Source organism: Columba livia, chromosome 11 (assembly GCF_036013475.1).
Source record: "Columba livia isolate bColLiv1 breed racing homer chromosome 11, bColLiv1.pat.W.v2, whole genome shotgun sequence".
Taxonomy (NCBI): Eukaryota; Metazoa; Chordata; class Aves; order Columbiformes; family Columbidae; genus Columba; species Columba livia.
The window spans coordinates 6,893,280-6,913,297 of NC_088612.1; the positions used below are offsets into that span (position 1 = coordinate 6,893,280).

General features: G+C 46.3%; 1 protein-coding gene across 1 annotated transcript in view; it reads left to right on the top strand.

The window, feature by feature from the left end:
• Positions 1-20,018, top strand: part of SLCO3A1 (solute carrier organic anion transporter family member 3A1) — a 141,639-nt gene that overhangs the window by 93,027 nt on the left and 28,594 nt on the right. The window contains exons 3-4 of the mRNA XM_065076621.1: positions 13,200-13,298; positions 16,533-16,796. Coding sequence (XP_064932693.1) covers positions 13,200-13,298; positions 16,533-16,796 — 363 coding nt within the window. The remainder of the gene's footprint in view (positions 1-13,199; positions 13,299-16,532; positions 16,797-20,018) is intronic.

Sequence of the window (20,018 nt, forward strand, 5' to 3'; positions counted from 1 at the left end):
AGGTCACTGAGCACCCAGGAAGAGGAGCAGTCCAGGAACAGTTTTGGAGGTTCTGTTTCAGAAACAAGAGTGCCCTTTCCTATGTCCATCTTACTTGGCCCACCAGGGTTGCTTCCCTCAGGCAAGTCCTACCTCCCACTGAACACCTTTAACTGGGCCATTCTGATGTCTTTGATTTTAAATGGGATATTCAGGTGCTTTTAATTCACTTCCCAACTTAAAAGGCAATCCTGGATCTATTGTGAGAGAAAATTTCTGTCTTCTTCCAGACCTTCCATCCTGTCCCTTTCCTGCAGGGCTGGAAAAGGGCTTTGTTTTCATCTTTCGTCTGTGGTTGTGGATGCTTAATTAAGGGAGACAAGCCCATAATGATAGCAGCAGCTGTTCTCTCCCCTGGGGAGAAAGAGCCTCTCCAGGGACAGGGTCCTCTTTGGCACAAAGGAAAATATTTTTATGAAAGCAGCCCTGGAGAGGCTGGCAGGTCCCCACAGCTTCTGACTTTGTAAGAAACCTCAGCAACGCATGCACATGGCGGGTAGTTTTGGGAAGAGGAGGGAAGGCTGGGCACTAGGGATGAAATGCTGAATAACACACACTGTCAGGAATACAGTCCTCTGGGTCCAGCCTCTGGGGTTTGTGCTGTTAAGGCAGCTGAGCTGTTAGGGACTGCTAGAAATTATATTGGAAGTGATCTTAAACTGGGGGATTATCCTGCATCCAGCCCACCTCTCCATCCCCCAGAACTGACTAGCATCTGGTATCCCTCAGACTTCAACCCACTGGGTTAGTTCTGAGGATATTTGGAGAAGATTGTCAGGTTAGGTCACTCCCCCACTGCCTGCTCTGGGGTGTTTTGGGGGAACAGAGTGCTCTCCCACACATAAACACTATGTATTAAGACTTCCCAAATTTATCTTGCTGAGATGTTTGCATGGAGACTGTGGAGAAGTCGGCTTGCCAAGAAGCAAAGCACGTCTGGAGCCACAACCCTGCGTTGCCCACAGCGATTCCTGCAGATGGTATGGGGGGACCTCGGATGGTATGGGGGGAACCTCAGATAGCATGGGGAGACCTCAGCATACTCTTGCTGCCATCCCAACGAAGCAAGTGGAGCTGCCACTTGTGCACGGCCGAGGGCTGAGCAGTGAGGGACCTCGAAGGGAGGAGGTGGGTGGGAAGAGGCACAAGGATCGCAGCATCAGGCCGTGGCTGCTCACTAGTACAAGTCTGGCAGGTCCCAGGTTAGCACCCTCAATGTCTGGCCATCCTCCGTAAGAAGCAAATGGTGGATTTGATCCAAAGCCGGTGGAAGAGTTCTCATGAACTTAAGTGAGATTTGGGTCAGTGCAAAGAGTGACTATTGTCAAGAGCAAATACTTTTTTCTAATGGCGTTTGCAATATAAGGAAGCAGAATAACAGAAGTTTCTTTTTTAATTTCCTTTCCTTCCTGACAGCCCAGCCATTACTGGACCAGATTAAATCTTTTCAGCAGAGGAAAGCACAGCACTTTCCTAAATGACAGGTACAGATAGCTGTTATCAGCACTATGTTCCCAGCAACTTGCCTGACATCATTGGTGATTCCCAGGACTCTCCTTGCTTCAGGAATTTAGAATGAGCTTACCCAGCGCTAGCTACCCTGAGTCATTCCCCACCGTGCAGCATGGTCTCCACCTGAGCCACAGCCAGGCAAAGGGAGTTTTGAAAAGACTTCATAAAAGATGCAAAAACTGCTTTTGCTAAAAGTGTAAGTTTTGCTGATGGATTTAGGGAGGGCAAAGGGTTGCCCAGGCAATTCTTGGAGGAACTGTTGCTTTTCAGCCACTCTCTTCCTTTCTTTTACAGGGAGCAAACCATCTATTGCTCTTTAATTGTCCTGAGTTTTTCCTCACAGACTTTTTTCAAAAGCATGAAACAAAGGAGGGGGAGAAAAATGAAACCAGCTAATGTTCCCAGGTTGCTGTTGGCTGAGCTGGCAGCTCTGGAGCAAGAGCAACAGGGACTGCGGGGCAGTGGGAAGTTTTCCTTGGCACAGGAGCACCTGAACAGCAGAAATAAGAACTTTCCACTTATGCTTTAGAGGGCTGGACTTTGTGGCAGGTACCATGTTTGGGATGGATAACTACATGTGTTTGTGTGTGCAACAGTTTGACCAGCTGGGCGAAGTAGGGGATTTGGGGAGCTGCAGCTTGTCAGGGTCTGCAGCTCCGTACCAGCTCGAATGAATCTGTGTCCTCTGATCTTGGAAAAGAGCTTTTTTTGGCTGATGCATGGAGGGGAGGCCTTGAAATCCCAGGTGTTGCTGGCACAAGGAAGAAATGGCAAACACTTAAGAGGTGTTAAAAGGAGTGGCAATGCAGCAGTGGTCCTCTGCTGCTGTCAGGCAAGAGATGGGAAGGAGGAATGCTAAGGAAAACCTTTCAAATGGTGAGGCTGGCATGGGAGAGGTCCAGTTAAGAGGAAACAGAGCTGAACTTTTCATCCTGACTGCATTTTCATTTAGAAGAACAGCAAACTGTTGGTATTGACGTGATATGTCAGTTAGAAACAGGACTCACCATTGTCTCATTTAAGGTGTGTGGGATGGGAAGGGATACCCCCAAGACTGAGGTTAAAGTGAGAGGGAGGCAGTCCTGGCAGCCTTATCCTCAAACAAATGTGTTATGTCCATGCTGAACTCAGTGTACAGCTTAAAAAATAAATCAATAAAAAAGGAAGGCAGTGTTGCTCCAACCTCCAAACTCACGAATGCTGAAATTCAAATATTTCAGGCTCTGAGATTTGGCGTGTGTGTGAATAGCTCATTCTCCTCTAAGTCATAGGATCTATTGTTTGGGTTTTGGTTTGTTTTTTCCTAGTGTATTCTGGCATACAAGGAGGATGAGAGGTGCTGACTGTTACGGAAATCAAGTGATGGAGATGAAAATGTACAAGACCCTCAGAAGGGTCTTGTGTCCCCATTCAACAGACACAGGTTGGGTTAGACACTTGCCCGAGCAGGTGGGAAGGATTCTCTGCAGTTATCTAAAGTATCCCTAAACTCCTATATTGAATTGAAACCACCCAGTGTTAAAGGAGAAATTGGTCAGCAAACTCAGAGGAGAATTACTGTCCTGTAGAGAGGGAAAAGTGCCCTGGAAGTGCATTTCCATACTAACCTACTGTTGGCACAATTCCTGGGAAATAACGCAAGGAAATCTGGCTGCCTGTAGCTAAAGCAGCACCACAGATTGGGTAAAACAGGTGTTTGTGTTTAACGGCTGGGAGGAGATGAACACAGCTCGAAGGCATGCGACTCAAACCCTTTAAGAAAGCTTACGTGACATTTGAGCGTACATGTTTTTTCTCCTTTCAGAGTCTCTTTGGTGGCTGCTTCCCAAGGTAATTAGCACAGAGAAAATGTGCTTGAAAGGTGGAAATCGCTAGTTCAAGTCCACAGCTATGGCTGGCGTGTTTGCACCATACATTGAAGGTGTGGAATCCATGCTCTGGATTTGCATGCTATAGTTAGGCACATTCTTATACCTGCTTCTTCAACTGAGTTGGCTTCTTCTGATGTGGTAACAAGCAAATTTCAGGGACAAGAATGTGAGCCAGCAGGGTAGGTAGAGCAAGTGTCTCGTCCTTATGTTTCAAGGATGCTGAAGAGATGTTCAGCATCAACTTTTTATGATGTACCTGACCGGACAGGGCATGGGGTTTTGGATGGATGCCTCATCCCTGGGAATGTTAAAGGCCAGTTTGGGCAGGGCTTTGAGCAACCTGGTCTAGTGTAAGGTGTCCTGCCCATGGCAGGGGGCTTGGAACTGGATCATACTTAAGGTTCTTTCCAATCCAAACCATTCTGTGATGCTCTTTTATATATAAATAACCACCATGAACATTTTGGCAGAGACTCATGGAGACAGCATTGTACAGTGCAGGGAGATCTATTAAATCACCACGTGGTGCGTGGTTTTTTGTAGGCAGAATGTCTGACCGGTATGCTGGCATGGACTGATGTCATTCTGCAGGTTGTTTATATGTAAAGTATATGTAAATATTAGGAGACAGGGCATCAGAGTGATTGCAGTTTAAGTAGGAAAACACTGCTACAACAATACCACTGCGTTCGTAATCCTCCAGGAGTGTTCACTGCTTTAGTTAAATATGCAGAGACTGATGGAGATTGCTAGTGGATTAGTGTCTCGTATGACTGGTGCCAGGGATTGATTAGCATAAGCAAATTTATTCTCCAGCATCCCATCAGCAAGGAGAGAAATGCAGCAAGCAGTCCCTCCGTGGCCTGGAAAGATGCTCGGATGCTACTGGGGAAAACTGGTCCGGAGTGGGAAATACGGTCCCAGTGCCAGCTGGTAGGGATCAAAGTAATCCCAAGACTTCTGCATTGGAAGCATCCCTGTAGTTTACCTTGCACAGGTCACAGATTGGGTACTTTAATTTTTGTTTTGCTTGCAAATGCAATTCTGAGGGTTGTGGAGATTATTGCATGATTTGTTTCTCTGCAATCTTGCTGATGATCCTAGTTTAGCAACCGGGTAAAGTGGTGACCCGAAGGCCAATATACACAGGGCTCTGGGCTGGATTTTTGGTAGGTTTTGGTCGTGTTTTGTTTCATAGTTTTGGGGTTTTTTGTTGGGGTTTTTTGCTTGTTTGATTAGTTGGTTGTTGTTTGGGTTTTTTGCCCTGGGTTTTCTTTATTTGTTTGCTTACCAGAATGAGGGCACAAGCCGGCTACTGGATGTGGTTTTGAGCTGTCAGAAATGCACCTTATGGAAAATTCAGGGTTGGACACTGGGCTTGTGCTTCTAATGCAGAAGTCCAGTCACTTTTTGTCCTGCTCTGCAAACGTTATGTGTGTGCATCAGGATCCCCTGGGACTGTCAGTTGTTGGTATAACATTGATCCTTTCAAATGTAGCCTTGATAGTGCTGGGAACAGGGATTTGTTGATAAAACAAACTTAAGGCTTGGTAATAATTGAAAACATGGTAGTTCAGCAGGCAAAATACCTGCTTATAGGAGTCAAATTTTGTCTCAAAATCAGCAAACATCTCCTTGGAGAAATCCTGCATTTTGATGGAAATCAATATTTAAAGGGACACTGGTAATCTGGGGAGAAATATCCATGTAACATACCTTCATGTCCTAGCAGCTTCTTCAGGGATTAACATCTGAATGCTAAATATACAAAGAACTGTGCTGTGAAGAAGGTAAATAGTCTTTTCTACCATGAGCTCTCTCAGCAGCCCTGCAAGAATCACATTAGAAGTTGGTTGTATCTGTAGCATGGGTTCATTTTTTTTCCTGCCTCTTGATAAGTAAATGAAACCCCCATAGCAGCTACAGATACAGACATTAAGTCTTATTAAACACAGGGGGAAAGAAGTCGTTCTGCAGCATTTCCATATGGTGCCGAGTAGCTGGCATTAAAAAAATAAATCTTCATGAAGCAGGAGCTGATTTTACAGGCTGCAGAAAGTGATTTGGTAAGTTGATGGAAAAGTTTGATTGGAGAAGAGAAGAAAAAGCTGACAGGAGGTGTCCAAGGCTGCCTGATTTCAAACTGTGTAATAACTTATTTCACTGGTTAAAGGCAGGGCAGTCAAATACTGAATCCCTCCATGGGGTTCCCATCACAGGTGGCCCCATGGAAATGGGAGAAGTCAGATTCAATCCAACGCTGCTTCTTTGCAGAGTTGCTGCTTGCTGGAGCTGTTTCACTGGCCAAAAGCAGCTGCAGGTCTGACAGTGAGAAATACACTGTCTGAGAACTGCTCTGTTGGTTGTTTTTCCAGGTGTTGCATTGTACACAGACAAGAAGCTGTTATGGTGGAATCGATGAGCAGAGCTCAGAACCAAAATTCAGATGTTTGTTCTAACTCTTTGTGTCCCTGGTTACTAAAACACTGCATGATGTTTGTGTATCTTACAACATTTAACAAGGAGGGACTAGCCTTTGTTAAAAGGTGGGAAAATGGTGAGATGTGGTGAATGGTCCTCAGGAAAGTCATGGCTGAGCTGGGAATTCATCCCTTGGCAGTGCCAGGACATCCTCCCAGTCTCTGCCATCACTCGAGCAACCCTAAGTAGTTGTGTTTTTGAGCTCCTGAAGGCTTGAAGGCAAAACTAATAAGTAGTACATGTGTTACTGTACAGATGGCAGGAACCCACCAGCCTTTTCCTCCCTCCTCACCTCGTCTCATGCCAATACAGGGCTGGAACTGCTTTGATCCCCATCAGACCAAAGACTGAACATTAAAGTGAATTATCCCAAAGTTACTCCTCATTAATTGACAGCTACAGGCACTTTGAAACATTTGTCAGGTTAATTCTAACATTCCCTTTGCTTCAGTGGTTGCACCAAGGAAGCAGAACAAATCAAAACATGCCATCAGGCCAGTGCCACCTCTTTGAGTTTCCTGCAGTCAGCCACAAGTAAGCAGGAGTGATAAGGACGTGGAGGTGGTGATGGGCAGCTGGTTGTGTAGAGAAGGAGTCGAGCAGCAGGAAAGATGACGTCTTTCCATGGTAAATGAGCATAGCTGTCTCCAGGAAAGCTGGGAAGGAGAGACCGGGGGCTGAGCGTTGTTGCTTGGCTCTGCGGGAACGGGGCGGCTGGTGGGCACACTGTCTGACAGGGAGGATGGGCAGCGCCGGATGGCTCTGGTGGGGTTTGCTGTGAGAAGAAGCCATCTGGCAAGGAAAACAGCCTCCCCCTACCCTTACTGTGCATTTTCGAGGTTACGTCAGCTGATAGAAATCAGAGAAAACCCACTGAAGTGATGGGCTGTGCCCACTGGGTGTGAGTGCAAAAGCTTTATACCAAGTCCTTGAGGGCCAGTACCTCGTGTGCAGGAGAGCACAGCATCTGGTACGCCTCCAGTTCCCGCTGGCTGTGCTGGGGTGGTGTCTCTTTAAGGGCAGATTGCAGAGCACATGAATTACAGTATTCCAGTAATCCCTTTGCATCGGCCTGCCCCATCCTCCACACAGTGGGAAATGTGGGACAAGCAGGGTTTTGAGATTATCTTGTGCTTTGCAAAGCCAGTTCCCTTTGTGCTTTTAGAAAGAGCTCTCTCCTGCAGCAGGCAGGGGGCTGTGGATGACGTCTCGGGCAGGATGCTGTCCCATGTCTGCAGCAGCATCCCCAGGGCCATGGCATCTCTTGGTTTAGCACATTCTCCTGTGTTCCTGGGCCAGTTCCTTTGAAGCCAAAGACCTTGATTCAGGTGTGTTCCTGAAGCTGGCCTTAACTTGCATCTAAACGTTGTGAGAAGTCAGAAATACATATCCTGCTGTTATACGTTATTGCATAGTCTATTAACAGGCAAAATATGTGGCAGATGCTGGTAATGCTTCATATCAGGACTTAGGAGGAATGTGAGATAGGACAAGATAACAGCTTAACAACCTTTTTTCATTTTCTCATTTCTCCAGATTATAGGGTACTTCTGACATTCCTACCACTATTCACTAAATCCCCTTACAAAGTACCTTAGTTCCTTTATAAAGCAAAACAAAGCCCAGACTCCTGGGCATTTTGCTTCAGGGTTTTATGTAAGGAAACGTAGTCTGTAGGTAGAAGAAGACAGACGTAGAAACCACCACATCGTAAGGAGATTAGGAAGTAGAAATGGGGCTGTGATGGGACGGCTCCTGCTCCAATAGCCCTGTGTGCTGACCCACTGTGGGAGATGCTGCTTTTCCTCCTCCTGTCTCACCTGCCCAGCTCACCTTCACTTGGGGCTTGTTGGCAGCTCTCTGAGATAAATTTCCTCAAGTCCACAGCCCCTGGTGGGGCTGAGGCTTTGAAGCAAAGTGACTTGGTGCCCTTTAGCTGCCTGTGTTTTTTAACTCAGCCCATGACTGTGCGCTGAACCTGCTCTTGTTCCCTGGTGAACTGTACCTGCACTGCACCCTGGCGAGGCTGGCAAGCCTTGCTGCATCTCCCTCGATGTCTTATTTCCAGCCAGGAGTGTTTCTGCTGGGAGTTAACTGGCCCCAGTTCATTACAGCTTCGCTCATTTCACACTGTGAATAGCACAAGTTGTGTTTCAGGATCCTGTTGCTGCTGGAAGGCAACTTGGATCACCAAGGGACAGCTCCTTATTACTGAAATATTGACATTTTTTTATCCCTGCCTTTGCAACTTGGTTCTTGGGCACTTTGCATGACGGACTGAGCATCTCTCATCTCTGTGCCACAGTCTCTCTGCAGATGTGGTGGTACCTGCAGCTGTTCCTTCCCTTTGCTCTAATGGAAAACTGCATTTTGTGTCCTGGGCCTTGCTAGTGATAAAACCCCATCACAAAATGTCACATCTAATACTCCCCTCTGTCCCAATCCTTTCCTCAGCCCCTGGAAAATGTCTGTTAGTTGACAGGACAAAGTAGGATTTGGCAAATTGTTCAATTTGAAAAGATGGGGAGGAAGATATTTCTGATTTCTCAGTCCAGCCCGGCTTGCTGCTTTTTTTTTTTCCTGCCTTTTTGGGAAGCAACAGAGACTGGTGAAGGGGATAGAGTAGGAATGCTGAAAATGATCAGCTGTTTTCAAAATAAAATGTAATTGTGCTTTAAAAGGGCCCAAACTGAAATTAACTATTTGTGAGTTATGAAACAAAATGTTTGAATTGTCCTAAAGCAGGGTCAGTTTTGGTTTTGTTGTTTTTTGAGGGTTTTTTAAATTCACATCTCCCGAGTATTTCTAAGAATTGCCATAATTTGTTGAGGGTTTAAAAGAAAAAATTCTGAGACTTAAAATAAAAATTCCACCAAATCGCACAAGGGAGAAGCCTTTTTCATCCCAGTTGTCCTACACTGGTGACATGCCCCGCTTCTCCTTAAGATGCTGGATGCAGGACCAAGCACAGACCCTTTGAAGAAATACATCCAGCCCTGGAGAGCAAGAAGCATTTGTTTCCAGGACAGTATTTTCGAGTAGACCATTAGTTAATCTGATGATGTGAGTGATAGAAATAAATTTTAAGCTGAGAATGAAAGGGAAGAGGCTGCAGTATCCTATACTGATCGCCAGTTTTGTTGCCATCAGTGGGAGTTTTGCAAGAGGCTGATGGAGCCAGGATTAGACCTTAGATCAGTTTGCTACTGGTATTAATGCCCTCTGGCTCTATCTGACTATATGATCTAAAAGTTAGAAGGAAACACTGGAAGACACCTAGCAAGTGGTATTAAAGCTAGCGACAAGTTTAGCACATCTTTGTCCCTAGCAGCAACCCCAGGACCGGGAAAAGGGATTTTGCTATAGACCTCCTTCTCTGCTAAGCAGCAGCTTTGTGGTTGAGTTGGAAAGTATTTTCCTAATAACGGGGGTGACTAGCAATTGTGTAGAATTTCTCGAAACAGGAAGGATGTCTTAAGCTAATTCTAACTTGGCTAATTTCCCCTTGGGCCCTCAGTTCCACTTTATGTTCAACCACAGGCACTGTCCTAATCGCCTGAGGGCCTAATTCTTGTGCTCAGCAGTGTGCGCCATTGATCCTTGAGTATGGTCTGGCTCTGTACAGGCCCTAGACTATCCTTTGTGACAGTCCATGCCTTGGGTTTTTCCAAAATTTGCTTGATTTGTGAGATAAAGTGTAAAATAATATTACTGCAATGGTAGATTTCGTTAGTCTTAAAAGATAACAAAAAGGGTATGGGGTGAGCCAGTTGTTTTCTTGATGTTAGAACAAACAAAAAGTAAAAACACAATTAAATGAGGGTTTCTTAAGCTAGCCTAGAGGATAATAATAATTTAATATCGTGTTGTAAGATCTTAGATACCGGTTTTGCTGTTCAGCGGATGCTCTATCCCACATTGCCCTCTAGCGAGGACATTGCAGAACAAATAATCCTTCCAGCTTGCAGTTGCCAGGATGTGAAATGTGGTATTTTAATAATTGAGGCCATGACTTGTTTCTGAGGTGCTGATTTGCCATGTGATGCAAATAGTGCGAGGGGGAGGAGCAGCGCTCACCTGTCGCAGGTGCCGGTGCCTCTGTACCTGCACTGACCACCGATTTCTTTGACATTTGATTTTGTTTGAGCTAGCTGCTTCTGCAAGCACCTCCTGGCTGCTGAGGGGATCACTAGCCAAAGGTCTTTGCTCCTTCTGCTTTGCAAAAAAAGGGAAAATACCCCTGTTTTGTGGTTTTTTTTGTGAAGGATGATCTTTTTTCATGTTCATTGTCTAATGCTTTGCTCCATAAACTCTTCAGTTCTGTGGTTTTGCCTGTATATGTGTGGTCTGACAAGCCTGCCTGTGGTTTGGAGATGATCACGGGACAAACTTCTGTCCCTTTTCACCCCAACACTGGTATATCAAAGGCGTTGCCTAAAGGGTTAGAACTGGTCCTTGTCCTTCTGCCTGCTTAGCTGAGTGAGCGTGCGTCGGTGCCAAATAACAATTCTGGGTGTTCACAGTTCTCCAGAGCTGTTAAACCCTTTCAGAAAATCATCAACCATCAGTAAGTTTGTAAAAACTGGAAAAGAGGAGGTGCTAAGGTCTGCCTGTTTTTTCCTTCTCCTTCTTCCTTCCAGGGTGGGGAAGTAAGACCAGAGCCATGTCCAGAGTCCTGCTGAAATCCAGAGGCTCTTCATCCAAAATGTGGGCTCGGTTTGTCACTGCCCCAGGCACTGCTCCAACCAATACAAGGCCCAGTACGTCCTTACATGCTTGACCATAATTACGTAGAAATTCATAATGAATGTTCAGGCATCAAAGATCAATCCGGTCTTCGATTGCCAGCTTGTTCATCAGAGTAATAGCCATGGCCCTTCCTCTGCTAGGTGCTGTTTAAACTGCTTGGCTGAAAACTTGTCAGTTTTCGAACAGTTTGTCCTAAAATCTGCCATTTCCTGCATGCAAACAGTCGAAGGACGCAGCCTGATTGCATGTGTGGCAGATCCGTGGGTGCAGACAGCACCCTGCCACCCGTGCGATCCTCCCAGGAGCCATGGGACCCCCAGTAATGCCATGCTGATCACATTTGTGGAGCTGGGATGGGCTGAACCATCTAGCCTGCTCCTCATGGCACTTGTGGGATGAACAGCAAACACTAATGCCATCTAGTGACAAAAACAAAAAGAGGCAATGTGGAAATTTTAAAGAATGCCACTGGAAATTTAATAGCCCCAAGTAGGGCAGACTTTGGAGCTGGTAAGGAGACCAATGGTAATGGGTATGCTGGCAAAATAAATCCCTTTTCCCTGCTCTCCTGACCTGCCTCTTCCCTCATTTCACATCCCACTAAGTGCTTCCGCAGGTAACCAGGGACTGGGATCTTCCACCTGAGGCTTTATAGATCCCCAGGGGAGCAAGACATTGGCTTCCTAAGCAGCTCTGTTGATTCAGGAGCACAAATTTCCCAACTTACTGCTGGATCATGGAGCACAAACCCAATGGGCAAAGTGACTGGGGGAGAGGAGATGGCTTGCTCCACCACTGGTGTGGACATCATGGGCCGAGACTCTGGGGACTCATTTAAGCTGGCAGCATGGACTGTGAGGCGGTGCTGCTGCTGCAGCTTTGAGCTTAGCTGAGATGGGGCAAGGGATCACAGCTTCTGCCACTGTCCTACAGCAGGGACTTGTTACTCAGGCTCATGCATCCTGGCACGTTTTTGAATTCCCATCACTTTTGTTTCTGCCTCTTCCTTCTGTAGGTGATAGCTGTGAAGGCATTAATGTGCTGGTTTCTGCACATTCAAGTGCCTGGATGGAGATGCCATTGCTTTGTATGTAGTTATTAATCCAGCCAGGTTAAGGTGCCACAAACCTGGAGGAATAGGTTTGCACTTTGCATTTTAAAAATGAAGGTGAAGTTGTTTCTCACCGCACCAGCTTATTCTGCTTGGCTAAGCTGCTATCGGCAGGTGTGGTTTGCCTTGCGTAGGGCTGGTGGTGTCCTGGGACCATTTTACAGCTCTGATCGTTTCCCCAGCTCTTGAGAAATGCACAGAGAGGACTTGGGAATTAAAAGTTTCCAGTTAAGGAATTTGAGGGCTGAGATAACTGTGAAGTACATTGTGAATGCACCGAGATGCCAAGCAGCAATCCCAGAGAGATTTGGAGCGAGATGTGGGATGTGCCCCACTGCCAAAGCAGCGTGAGCAAAGCACCAGGATGCAAATAAGCTCCTTCATAGGATGTTTCTGAAGTGCAGCGACACCAAGACTGATGCCAGCACAGGCTGGCATGTCTTTGGCTGGGGGTCCCGAAGAGCTGCCCCCCTTGCTGGGCACATGGGTCCGTCAGCAGCGCTCTGCGATGCTCAGGCTTGTCCCTGCATCCTTCAGAAAGCCAATTACTAGTGTCGTTGGGGACTTTTTGTTGTTTTTTCTATCCCAAATGTGGAGGTACCAAATATGTTCCTGTTGTATCATTTACAATTGTTTTGTGTTATTGTTGCTTCTTTTTCCGGATTATCTTTGTGTCCCCCTGCCTTTCTGCCCTGGATGATTGAGAGCTGGCGGTGTGCCTGTAGCATTCCTGTTTCCAGGCCAAAATGGGAGTGAGAATAAATGCTGCTAAATATTGTATTGAAGCAAATAAGTAATTTACTCATAATAGCTTTTTCGCCTGGCATTACACTAGCAATTTCATGCAGGTTTTGCAGGAGGAGCGAGCAATTGTGAGAGGCTGGAAGAGCCGTATACCTTGGAGAATACTTGCCATGTGGGTATCATGGGGAGAAGGGCTTCACAGATTTGGAAGAGTGCCCCTGCTTCTGTAGAGGGACTTTATCCAGCAGTCTGTGACAACACTGCGTTGCACAGATCTGCTGGCCCTAAATTCTCAAAATATCCCTGTCTACCAGGAATTTGGCTGAATGTGGTGAAGGTAAAGACTTCCCTGTGGAGAGAAGGCAGGTCTGCTTTAACTTGTAAGACATCTTTTAGACCATCCAGCTAACCAAAACACAGTATCCATCCACACTGTCTTGTCAGCTCAGTAGAAATCCTTCATCATTATCACAGCTCCATCTATTCTTTTTCCTGAAGAGATGTGGAAAAGCAAAAAGCATTTAGGGTTCTCTTTTCACACACAGATCACACACTTTTACCTGAAGCATTTGACACAGAGACATATCCCTTATCTATTTGGCATCAATAGCATCTTGCAGGAGACAAGCAGAACAACTTCCAATGAATAACCTGAGCCTACTACTAATTTTCTCTTTTCTCTTTCCTTATAGGGATCCTGTTTACGATGCTGGTATTTGGACCAGCCTGTGGATTTATCTTGGGCTCCTTCTGTACCAAAATCTATGTGGATGCTGTCTTCATTGACACAAGTGAGGAGAACTGGGTTTGGTTTCAAATCAAATATGCTAATGTTGTATCAGCGGGACAAAAATGTTGATGTTCACGAGCAGGAAACTGCTTCTCATTCCATCTTGAGTGCCTCTTGCATGTATGGCTGTCACTTTTAGAGGGGTTTTATGACTGGGATTTAAAAGTTTTCAGCTCTCTCCCCATAGGTAACAGATTCTGTGCTTGGGTTAAAGTAAATTGTTGGCAAATTGTCTTTTTGTTCATTAAGAAAAATATTTTATTGCTACCTGCACTATGTGCTCTTTGCCATTAGAGGGCAATGTGTCACAGGCTGTTCTCTGCTGCTCCCCAAGCCCTGGAGCTATAGACAGCAAACCTGACGCTTCATTCTTTTCCCTCCGTTGTTCAGGTGCTTTTTCTACAGTTCCCAGCTCTGTCCCACAGGCTCTCATCCTGCCGCAGGGTTGTTGGCCTCTTTGAGGGTGCATTCCAGTTCTGTCATGTTGCAAATACATGTTCACAGGGTGCATTTGGATGGAGTTGAACCTGGCAGGACTCAGAACAGAATTGCGCAAATCTAGAGAAGCGTTACTGCCTTTTCTTGGTCTCGCAACCACAGGACAGCTGAAGAAATCTAAATAATAGTGAACTAGCAGGAAAGTAGTATCTTATTTGATCACTGAGACTTTTAGCTGTGGCTTTGTCAGATACCACATGACCCTTTTTCATTCCTTGGCTTTAGCAAGATATGCCAAAGACTCACTTGGTCCTGTAGGCAGAGGCACTTGTGAGAACTCTGTTATATATTTGACCTATAAGTATTATTTACTACAAAATATGAATGTGCAGAAGATCTTTTTCTCACAGTAGGTGAAGCTGTGGAGCCCCTTGAAATAGGGTGTTAGAAATCTACAAATTGATTCAGAAACAATTAGATGAGTTTATAGAAATAAAAATGAACATGATACCATATCTAGCTTAGAAAACCCCTGAGCCACAAATTGCAATAGTAGTATTAGGTGTATGTCGACTTTATTCTTGTGGACTTTCTGGGCACCTGCAGCTGGTTACCATCAGAGGCAAGATATGCTGGCCTTGCTAAAAAGTTAATTTGATGTGATCTGGCCATTTTTAACATTAGACATTGCTCTGTATTTAGAGCTCAAAAAGCCCCAGAAAAAACATGAGGCCACGAAGGAGAACGATGAAGTGTTATCACTGAGAAGCCTGGAGGGCTGTGGCTCAGCAGGTCATAGGGACGGGATAACAATGTCCAGCTGGCTTTGGTCATGGGCCATCACTGTCATCCCAAGGCTGGGCCACACATGGTCTCCATCTATTTTTGTATGGAAAAGAGTTTCCATGTTGCAGCTGGCTCTGCCTTGCAGTTCGGGGTGGCATGAAGAGACCAAGCTCCAGAGGGACCTGGACCTATTTTAGAAAGGGAATATGAATAAGACCTTGGTTCACGTGGCTTTTCATGTGGCTCTCTTCCCAAGAATCTGAAAAAAAATGCACTTCAGGCAAGAGGAAATAACAGCAGAAGAATGCAATCCCTCCAAAACACTATTTTTCAAACTTTATCTATATTTGAGAGCTATGTGTTATTTTCCCTAAGGAGAAAAGAGTTTCCCTCGTCTCTGCTTGAGAGACAACTTGATTGCCTCACTTGAGACAGATTTTTCAGAGTGGCGGTAACCAGACAGACATTGTGAACCGAGGAGCTCGTTATTCCAGCCCCGCGGAGCCGGGTCTCCCCCGGGACTCAGCTCCGGCACCGGGCACCCTCCACCGGCTCGACGAGTGGCTGTGGCAGCGAGGAAGCTGTTAAAAACACAGTTTCTTCTCTCGTGCTGCTTATTTTTATCCCCCCAAACTGATGCCAGAGCCTTCTTTTTCTTTATCTCTGCTGAGTGATGGCCTACAGGACACTCTTGCCTTTTACTTTTCTTCATAATCTGGTGATTTCTCTACATTTCTGGGCCCATTTGATATAGTGGATGGGTTTCTTTTCCAATATTTAGGACTGTTTCACTCTCCACACAGTCGCAGCTGCCCGTAAAGCCCAAATGCCCATTTCTCCTTTGCTGGTAAGGGCAGTGAATTCAAAGGAGGGAGAGCATTGACCTCCTGGAAAAAAAGTAACCAGGATGGAGATGCAATGTCCTTGTCCTTGCTGCTTCTTCTCCATGCAGGTCTTTGTGCCAGCAGTTATGTCAGCTGTGTGTGCATGTTTGACATGCTGGGACAGCGATGTCCAAAACCTCAGTGCCAGCACAGGGGACACTGCCTGGTACATGACAGCTTCCGAGAGCTGGCAGAGCCAAAGACACTGGAGAGAAGCTCTGATTACAGGGTGTTGCAGAAGCTGGATGTACCATCTAGATAGACGAGGTGATGGGTTGCTTGTCCTAAGGACCTCTTGGATGTGGAGGTCATTACGTGCTGGTGGCTCACACGGTATGGGTGTGGGATGCATTATGGGTTCACAGCTTATGTCTGGGAGCCCTTTTCCAGCCAACAAAGCCCCTAGGGACTATCTTCCAGCCCACAGGACCTTTAGGATGGGAGGAAATGGCTTCAAGATGTGCTAGGGGAGATTTAGATTGGATATTGGGAAAACATTTTTACAGAAGGGGTGGTCGGGCATTGGAACAGGCTGCTCAGGGCAGTGGTGGAGTCACCACCCCTGGAGGTGTTTAAAAGGCACGTAGATGAGGTTGTTAGGGACATGGTTTAGTGACAGTGTTAGGTTGAGGGTTTGACTCTGATGATCACAGAATCGTTGTGGTTGGAAGAGACCTTCATCGAGTCCAACCATAAAATAAATTTGGCACTAAACCGTGTCCCTAAGAACCTTGTCCAAACACCTTTTAAACACTTCCAGGGGTGGTGACTCCACCACTGTCCTGGGCAGTCTGTTCCAATGCCTGACAACCCTTTCTGTGAAGAATTTTTTCCTAATATCCAATCTAAACCTCCTCTGGCACAACTTGAGGCCATTTCCTATTGTCCTGGCACTTGCTACTTGGGAGAAAAGACCAACACCCTCCATGCTACAATGTCCTTTCAGGTAGTTGTAGACAGTGATAAGCTCTCCCCTCAGCCTCCTTTTCTCCAGGCTAAACAGCCCCAGTTCCCTCAACCACTCCTCATCACACTTGTCCTCCAGAGTCTCTTTCAACCAAAATGATTCTGTGATTAACACTGTTGTCTCCCCCTCCCAGCACTGACACGTGTGTGTGCCCTTGCAGGTAAGCTGGACATCACCCCGGATGACCCGCGGTGGATCGGTGCGTGGTGGGGAGGCTTCCTGCTGTGTGGTGCCTTACTCTTCTTCTCGTCCCTGCCGATGTTCGGGTTCCCGCAGTCCTTGCCCCCGCGGCCGGAGCACGGCGGGGAGAGCGAGCAGGCCATGCTGCCCGAGAGGGACTACGAGAGACCCAAACCCAGCAACGGGGTCCTGCGGCACGCGATGGATGGGGAGAGCAGCACGAGCTGCTTCCAGCAGCTGCGAGGTGAGACGCTGGCCCTTGGCACATTTTCCACGAGAGTCAGCAACAGGTCAACAGCTGGTTGGATTTGTAATTGCTCTCTGATTTGGGTTATCTGCCTTTACCCCCCCAAAAAAATCCCCAAAAACTCAGTAGCTTGACATTTCAGTCCCTAGTTTCTAATTATCTCTGGAATTGTCCTCATTTTAAAGAGAGACTTTGTTCCACTTGAAAGGTTTGGGGTTTTTTTTTAACCACAAAGCTTCAGAAATGCACTGTAGTCCTGCAGATGCGATAAAAAAATGAAGGGGAACAGAGTCACTGGAGCAATTTGTGACCTTCTCTCCAGTCTACTGACCTGCTCCCCTCTGCCTCCTGAAACAGAGAATGAGCCGGATAAGGGCAGTTAAAAGAAACTGGAAGCTCCTGGCATCTGAGCTGCAGCTTAGTGCCATCCCAGGTACAAAGCAATGAGCTCTGGGCACCACCGCAGCTTCCAAACTGGGATGGGGAAGGGGTAGGTACCAGCCCAGAATAGCAGCAAAGTGGCAGGGCAGAGCATGGCTTGTAGCAAATTAGACTAGAAAACCCAAATCGTGTCCTGCAGTGGCACTAATTAACGTCGGCAAAGGACATAGAATTTTGGGGGAGAGATACCCTTTATATAGCCTGCACTAGAAAATTCTTCTTATTCTTCAAATTCTTCATAAGAGAGGGTGGGTACTGTAGCACTGGTGGTTGCATCTCGCTCTGTGTCACTGGTTACATTTCTGTCTAATGCGTTTAGAAAAATGAGGACAAAAATCACTTACTCCCTGTGCTGTCACCTTAACTGGGAGTTGAATGAGGTGCAGGTAAGAAAGAAAAAGACTCTGGGGAGAAAAGTGTTTTCTTAAATATAAAAATGCCTTGAATAGTTGATGCGGTTGTTCATTAAGGAAAGGTCAAAGATATGAAGTTTTGGCTTGATGAGAAAATTCAAAAGAAAGGTAAATGGATGCATTGTTTGAAAATTTGTCAGTAAAATTAATTTCTTCATCCTTGGTACGTCCATCTGGATAATTCTGTGGCTTTTGTTGTGGACTTACCAGAGCGACTGTTTCTGGCCACTGAATTTTTGGAATGAGCACTGGAAATTTTTGCAGGTTTTCACATAGAGGAATTAAAGAATGCAGCGTGTCCCTGCTGCACAAAGGGGCAGCAGATTTGCCTGAGGATGATGCTGAACAAGCTGAGTTTCTTGCCCACAGAGAGGCTATGGGGAGGTTGCTAGAGCATCTATTGCTCGTTGAAGTAGAGAAATTAAACTGCCACGTCCATGTGCTTCAAAGTATCGATTGCATCAGGAGGCACCACGGTCTTCCACATTAGTCTTCTCATTGCAGGTAACCCCATTTCGGACCTGTCAGTATTCCAGAAGTCTCTTTGTAGATGGACTTTGAAATACAATTTACATCACATCAAATGAGACAGGGAATGACCTTCTCAGTTTTGCCTTTGAGGCTGTCACAGACAACATGGTATTGATAGTTGACATCTCCTTTGAAGTCCCTTGCCAGTATTGTCACAGTTGGAACGTGGTCAAGAGTCCTGTTTGCTGAAGTACCCACCTGGAGATCTTCAGACATGCACAGCCAGGGAAGGCAAACACGCGCACTCATTCCCAGTGAGCTGTGTTTGTACATTATTTTGCCACCAGCTGAAAAATATATATGCACTCCTATGTGCCAGGACCATGTATCCTTAATCTGTGTTGATTGTAATCTGTGTTGATTGTGTACAGTTTCCTTTGGGGGAAGCTGGACTGTTTAGCCTTTTTCCTAGGATAAAAAGAACTAGATCATTATACACAGAGGTTAAAAGTTATATATGTGTATGCATAGCAGTGTCTTGTGTCTTTGGGGTTTGCCTGTAGTTGTGAAGCTGAACACCAGAAGGTGTACCTGTACATGGCGTTGTGGGCGGAAATGCTTATCGAGGTTTGTGTGGCCATAACTCCGACTCCTTTTTAGCAAATATTGTCTCTGCAGCTCGGCCCTGGGCAGGTATGTGCCGGGCACAAGTCCATCTCTGTGCAGAGGTGTGGGATAGTCCATCTCTGTGCACAGTATGAGGAGGAGAGAGTTGTTTTTCTGGACAGATTGTCAACAGTACATCCTTAGAGGCTGAACAGAAGCTCCTTTTTGGCTGTTGAAGGGATTTGATTTGATTTGATATTTTTTACTATTTTATTTTTTTTTATTTTTATTTATTTTATTTTCTATTATATTTTATTTTACTTGAAGCCTTGCAGTGACTGCCGTGGGTGAGTGGGCACGGTGGGAGCGGAAAGCGGGGTGGTGTGAGTTGGAGACGTGCTCCCAGCTGGGTCACGGCTGTCAGCGGCCGGTGTGGCGCGGCTGGCACGTGCAAGGATGCTCGAGACACTACAAGATTTGCCTGAAAGACAGTGAGATGCAGGGCTGGATGAGATTCTTTGGCTTTCTCTGGCCTTAAGTGCACAGAAAAGCTAAGACTAATGTAAAAGAACCTGCTCAAAGGTTTGGAAAGTCTTTTACATCTCTACCAAGGTCTAAACAGGAAGGAGGGCCCAGCTTTCGGGGAAGCCACGGCATCTTTTTATGTGGGGTATTTTCATGCTGGGAAAAGAAGCATCCTTAAGAGGAGCTTCGAACTTGAAACGAAAGCCGTGCCTTTGAACGGCGCGAGGTGGAGAGGCGATCAAAGGCAGCAGAGGCTGCGGGCGGCTGCTGTGGCAGCTCAGGAGCGGCCCTGGGAGGTGCTTACCATTGCTAAACCGGCATATGAACGCTGCACCGCTTTACTTGATTAGTTAATCAATGCAAATCCATTTGGGAGCATAGGGAAGTGAAGGATTAATAGCAGGAAGAGGATGGATGGGTAGATGCTGCCATTGCTTTTGGCTCTCAGCTGGCAGCCTGGCAGGGTTTGTTCCAGCCCTGTGCTCTCTGTACGGTCTGTGAAAACACTTCAGGCATGGGCTGTGACAGTCCTGGCTGTCCTGGGGACACGGCTTTGCTTTCCTACCTCTGGTCTGCCTTGGGGACCTCTCTGATGTTTGGGGCCAGAGATGATGCTCGGCTGTGTCAGGTCACCTCTGCTCATGTCTGTCAAGCACCTGCCCTCTCACTTGGTGTGTTAACACGCTGCCTCTCACTCATCACCTGCTGCAGGACGTGCTTGGAAATATTTTGTTAAAATATTTTTTCTTCTTTTTTTTTTTTT